The sequence below is a fragment of the Salpingoeca rosetta genome (genome assembly GCF_000188695.1).
Source record: "Salpingoeca rosetta unplaced genomic scaffold supercont1.14, whole genome shotgun sequence".
Taxonomy (NCBI): domain Eukaryota; class Choanoflagellata; order Craspedida; family Salpingoecidae; genus Salpingoeca; species Salpingoeca rosetta.
Window position 1 is genome coordinate 1,330,847 of NW_004754920.1, and position 5,766 is coordinate 1,336,612.

General features: G+C 54.2%; 3 protein-coding genes across 3 annotated transcripts in view; 1 reads left to right on the forward strand and 2 right to left on the reverse strand.

Moving 5' to 3' along the window:
* The window catches only part of PTSG_06389 (uncharacterized protein), a 4,549-nt gene extending 4,345 nt beyond the window's left edge, over positions 1 to 204 (reverse strand). Inside the window, exon 1 of the mRNA XM_004993221.1 lies at positions 1 to 204. This exon is cut by the window's left edge and continues 59 nt beyond it. Coding sequence (XP_004993278.1) covers positions 1 to 67 — 67 coding nt within the window. The 5' untranslated portion in view covers positions 68 to 204.
* A 142-nt stretch (positions 205 to 346) lies between these two features.
* Positions 347 to 1,093, forward strand: PTSG_06390 (uncharacterized protein). The gene has a single exon (XM_004993222.1). The coding sequence runs from the start codon at positions 436 to 438 to the stop codon at positions 802 to 804; it is 369 nt and encodes a 122-aa protein (XP_004993279.1). The 5' UTR covers positions 347 to 435; the 3' UTR covers positions 805 to 1,093.
* Positions 1,094 to 1,262: 169 nt separating this feature from the next.
* PTSG_12439 (uncharacterized protein) overlaps positions 1,263 to 5,766 on the reverse strand; it is a gene marked incomplete at both ends in the record, with an annotated part of 6,461 nt that continues 1,957 nt past the window's right edge. Inside the window, 12 exons of the mRNA XM_004993223.1 lie at positions 1,263 to 2,006; positions 2,185 to 2,226; positions 2,356 to 2,481; positions 2,565 to 2,606; positions 2,736 to 2,987; positions 3,187 to 3,506; positions 3,675 to 3,722; positions 3,894 to 4,013; positions 4,207 to 4,254; positions 4,477 to 4,529; positions 4,749 to 4,806; positions 5,064 to 5,168. Coding sequence (XP_004993280.1) covers positions 1,263 to 2,006; positions 2,185 to 2,226; positions 2,356 to 2,481; positions 2,565 to 2,606; positions 2,736 to 2,987; positions 3,187 to 3,506; positions 3,675 to 3,722; positions 3,894 to 4,013; positions 4,207 to 4,254; positions 4,477 to 4,529; positions 4,749 to 4,806; positions 5,064 to 5,168 — 1,958 coding nt within the window. The remainder of the gene's footprint in view (positions 2,007 to 2,184; positions 2,227 to 2,355; positions 2,482 to 2,564; positions 2,607 to 2,735; positions 2,988 to 3,186; positions 3,507 to 3,674; positions 3,723 to 3,893; positions 4,014 to 4,206; positions 4,255 to 4,476; positions 4,530 to 4,748; positions 4,807 to 5,063; positions 5,169 to 5,766) is intronic.

The window sequence follows — 5,766 nt, forward strand, 5'->3', positions numbered from 1 at the left end:
TGTCCACGTCCAGCTGCTCGAAGATCCGCGCCAAGTCATCATCGGAGAGTGTCGTTGGCATGGCCATGCGTATCGCTGCTTCCCATCACACAACCTCCAACCAACCAACCCCAGCTGTCGTGTGGGTTCTTCGTTGTTGTTGTTGTCGTGTGGTTCTTGTTGTCGTGGTTGCTGCGTTGCGTGTTTGGATTTCGCCAGCGAAAGTTTTGGCGAATAATTTGGATGCGGGAGGCAGCGCAGATGACTTTCAGACACCACAGACATACACACAGACATACACACAGACACTCACACACACAGACATACACACAGACACAGACACACACACAGACACACACACACAGACATACACACAGACACAGACACACACGCTCACACACACACACACACACAGGCACACACGCTCACAGACGCACAGACACACACATCACGAGGATGATCCCGTTTGTTGTGTCTGGGGTACGGTTCGTGCTGTCGCTGCGCAACTGGCTCATGTCGCTGACAGACCCCACGAGCGGTGGCGGCACGGGAGGGTGGTGGGTGTCTGGGGTTGGTGCAGGAAGCGGCGCTCAGTACTTCAACCTGCTCGATTTCGATACACGGGACCTCGACGAGAACACAAGCAGCAGCAGCAGCAATGCCCGTGGCGGTAGTGCTGGTGACAGCGTGGGTGTGGATATGGAGGCGTTCGTGGAGGAGCGATATCGACGTGACGAGCGAGCGCGCAGCGTCCTGGCACGCAGACCGTCTCATCAGCGGCAACTGGAGGCACCACCGCAACACGCGGCCCTGACCAGCTCATGACACGGCTCTGCCTGCCTGTTGGTTGATGTGTGTATGCATGTGTATGTATATGCATGTATGTGCATGCGTGTGTTTGCGTGTTTGCGTGTGTGTGTATGTGTATGTATGTGTGTATGCATGTGTGTATGCATGTGTATACATGTGTGTATACATGTGTGTATGCATGTGTATGTGTGTGTGTGTGTTTGCCAATTTGCATGTTGTTGTTTAATTCACCAAGGCCTTTACAACGCGCCACATTCTAGCTTGCATACTCTGCATCTAAGCGACAGTAAACGATTTACCCTCGTTCCCTTTGGCCCTCAACGCTCAGTGTACCTGCGACTGTGTGGTTGTGTCATCTATATTGGAGTGCAAGGACGCACACAGATAAGAAAGGAAGGAGCCCACGCCCACAAGCGCACACAAGCTCAGCATTGATTTCACAACACACACATGCACACACACACATGCGGTGTCTAGAGTGGAGTGTAGTCGCTTGCGGGCGCACCGAATCCGCCCTGGTTCTGATCATCCATCATGTCGCCAGCATCATCATCATCAGCGTCGTGCGTTGGAGAAAGCGGGTCATCGTTAAGGAAGGCATCAAGCTCAGCCGTGTCGCTGAACACAGACGTGGTCGTCACCGCCGTTGCTGCGCTCGATGCGTCGCTCTTCTTGCTCTTCTTGCTCTTCTTCTTCTTCTTCTTGCTGCTGTTGCTGCCACTGCTGCTGTCAGCGCCCGTGCTGTGCTTCGCCTTGTCCTTCTTGTCCTTCTTTTTCTTCTTCTTCTTGTCCTTGCGCAGTTCGCTTCCATCAACAACGTCTTCATCACCAGCGACAACAACACCATCACCGCCATCACTGCCACTCCTCTTGTCTTTCTGCTTCTTCTTCTTGTCCCTGTTCTTCTTGTCCTTCTCTTGATCCTTCTCCTTGCTCTTCCTCCTCCTGCTCCCACCTGTGCTGGCTGCATCATCACCACCATCATTGTCACCATCGTCACCACCATCACCACGTGCCTTCTCATCGCCCTTGCCTCTCCTCTTGGCAGCGTCAGTGTCATTATCGCTGCTGTCTTCAATAACACCGTCGTCACTAGCATCTTGCTCTTGTGGCTGCTGCTGTTGTTGTTGTTGTTGCTGCTGCTGCTGCTGTGTGCGTGCGTTCTCGTCCTCCTCCTCGCTATCGTCGCTCACCTCAATGTCGTCACCAACAGCAATCTGTCGCAAGGAACAAAGGGCAATGATTGGTTGGCCAGTGAGAGAGTGAGAGAGTGAGAGAGTGAGAGAGTGAGAGAGTGAGAGAGTGAGAGAGTGAGAGAGTGAGAGAGTGAGAGTGAGTGACTCCAGGCGGAATATGTGTGTGTGTGTGCGCGTGTGTGTGTGTGTGTGTACTGACCTGCAGGTCTTCGTCGCTCACATCCTCATCCGCCATCAGCAGCTGTCACGACAGCACAACACAACATATGGCGAACAAGACTTGGTGAGTTGATGAGACATGGTGTGCACAAAACATGTCACCCCTCGCAAACAGGGTGTGCAAACGTTGCTGCTTTGTTGTTTTCCTCACCGGATTGGGGCCACCGTCGTCGTCATCATCGTCGCCATCGTCGTTGGTGATGGGATGCTGCACGCCTTCGGTCATGACGCCATCATCATCGTCATCATTGCCATGCTGCTGCTGCTGCTGCTGCTGCTGTGAGTGAGAGAGTGAGAGTGAGTGACTCCAGGCGGAATATGTGTGTGTGTGTGCGCGTGTGTGTGTGTGTGTGTACTGACCTGCAGGTCTTCGTCGCTCACATCCTCATCCGCCATCAGCAGCTGTCACGACAGCACAACACAACATATGGCGAACAAGACTTGGTGAGTTGATGAGACATGGTGTGCACAAAACATGTCACCCCTCGCAAACAGGGTGTGCAAACGTTGCTGCTTTGTTGTTTTCCTCACCGGATTGGGGCCACCGTCGTCGTCATCATCGTCGCCATCGTCGTTGGTGATGGGATGCTGCACGCCTTCGGTCATGACGCCATCATCATCGTCATCATTGCCATGCTGCTGCTGCTGCTGCTGCTGCTGCTGCTGCTGTTCACTGCTACTCCCCTCCTCATCCCCATCACCACGACCATGCGATGGCTTCGTTTCTGTCTGTCGTGTCGCCGCTGCATCTGGCTCCGAGTCGGAATCGCTCACGGCGCCAATCTGCTCGGTGACACCACACGTGCAATGCACGTGGCGTGAGCGCGTGGGTGTTGGGGTGAGGGGGAGATGAAGAGCAATTAAGGAGCAGCCCTGACGCCCGCGACAAGCCCACACCCACACATACATAGATAGACACACACACACACACAGGCACAGACAAAGATACACACACACACACACAGGCATTCGCACAGCTCACGTTTGCGTCGCTGTCTTCCACATCGGAAGCATCGGCCATCACCATCGCATCACCATCACTATCACTGCTGTCGCGCACGGCATTGGCAGCCTCAGCATCGCTCTCCTCAACGTCGTCGTCACCGGCAATCACAAACCCGCCAACATCATCGTCATCATCATCATCATCGCCGTCGTCGGCGACAGCAGTGGTGGTGGTCGTGGGGGTGGTGTGTGTTTCTGCCTTTGTCTTTGCTGCTGTGTGTTGTGGCTTTGTTCCCTTTCCGGCGGCCGTTGCATCATCGTCGTCATCGCCAAAGAAATCGTCAGGCAGCTGCTCGTCTGGCGTGCGTATGTGTGCGTGTGTGTTGGGGGAATGTGAGCGGCGTGGTGTGTGAATGTATGCTGCGCTTGTACCAGCCACTTAAACACACAAAGGGATGCAAGGAATGATGATGGCGATGATGATGGCGATGATGGTGGCGATGATGGTGGTGGTGGTGGTTGTACCTGGCACAAAGTCCTCAACGCTGGCGACCTGCTGTGGCGGGCGCGGCCCTGATGGGGATAAGGTGACAGTGGTGACGGATTAAGCGTGAGGTGGTGCGCGAAGAAGTCACCAAACACAAGAACACACACACACACAAACACACACAAACACACACACACACACACACACACACACACACACACACACACACACACACACACACACACACACGCACGTACCAGTCGCATGCTGCTGGTTCTGGTCTTCGTGTTTTTGCTGCCGCGTTGGCGACTCGTCCTGGCGTCTCATTGTTGCGCTCAGAGATGAGCGCATGCGGGCAAACACACCCAGCGCAGACCCTGACACGCAGGCAGGCACACAGCAGTTGGTTGATGGATGATGGTTGATGATGATGATGGTGGCGGTGGTGATGGTGGCAATGATGATGAGTGTGGATTGTTCGGCTGCAGCGTCGTCGTGAAAAAAAGCCAAGACAACAGCATTCACACAAATACAGACGTGGCTATAACGATGACACAGGAGCATGCGCACCTTGTTGCTGCTGCTGTTGTTGTTGTTCGAGCTGCCGCAGTGCCTCCGCTGCACAGGGATGGGGGAGTGTTTCGTGTCGGCACGGAATGAGCAGGGAGTCGGCACAATGCACCAGGACATGAAGAGAGGGTGTGTGTGTGTGTGTGTATGTATGTGTGTGCGTGTGTGCGTGTGTGCGTGGGTGCGTGTGTGCTGTGTGAGTGTGCTGTGTGTGTGTGTGTGTGTGTGTGTGTGTGCGTGTGTGTGTGTGTGTGTTGTTTGCGGTTTCACCTTGCTCCGCTGCCTTGCGCTGCGCCTCTTTTGCCTTTCGTCGCTCAATGAATCTGACAGGAAAACAGAACACGGAGGAGTGTGAGCGATGGGAACAGGTCCACAGAGGGAGATAGAGACAGTCAAGCAGAGATCACACATGGCAGCATGAGGCGCGCGCGCGTGTGTGTTGGGGGGGGGGGACACGAAAGCACACGGCTGGTGCCACCAAAATACAACCACCACCACCGCCATCATCATCGTGATCTCGTGATTGTGTCTGTTCACCCCACTTTGCGTAGCTCTGTTCATCGGCATCTGGACCAATGGCCGTCAGTTCATCAACCAGCGCTGCCGGCGCCACGTGGTGGCACGCGCAATGATAGTGGTGAAGAGGGGGGGGGGGTATTGAAGAGGGTGGTGGTGAAGGGGGTGATGGTGAGAGCGGTGATGAGAGTGGTGATGAGAGTGAGCACGCAGGGGTGTTTACAGCTCACATTGACACGAGAGCACCCGCACACACAGACACACATACACACACAGGCACATAAACGTACACGCACAGACACACATACACAAACATACACTCATGTACAAGTGTGACTTACCCGTGGCGTCTGTCTTGTTTGCCTTGAGCTGCGCCTCGTGCCACAGCCGCTGCACATACAGATACGGCAGCCCAAAAAACTTGTTCACATAACTCAGCCCAAAGTCTGCCATGCGCGTGCGCGCATGTATGTGTGTGTATGAGACAGAGAGAGAGAGTGTGTGTGTGTGTTAGAAAGTGTATGTGTGTGTGAGAGAAAGTGTATGTGTGCGTGCGTGCATTGCTCAGTATGGACTCATGCATACGCTCACAGCAAGCACGAACGCTTACAGCACACGTCTTTGTGAAGAGCACGACACGTGAGTGCTGTCGTGTGTGTGTGTGTGTGTGTGTGTGTGTGTGTGTGAGCGCAACTCACCGTTGATGATGGAGGCTGCTGCGCAGTGGATGGATGCGGCATTCCGTGGTCTGTCATCAATGACGTGATTGTTGATTTGGTTGGTTTGGTCGGCGGTGAGGAGAGGCAGAAGCCAATACAGACGCAGCGTGCTGCCGCAGCACACACACACACACACGCACAACACACACACACACACACACGGGACAAGGGAGAGGTAGGAGGCGGATAACATAGGAGGGTATGAAGATTGGAACCACCTCAAATTTGAACAGGAAAGAGCGCTAGGGAAAAGGACTTATTACAATAGAATCGTGCGGCGAATGGGGTCTTTGGCAAGTACCGGACGTGTGCACAATAATGGGAG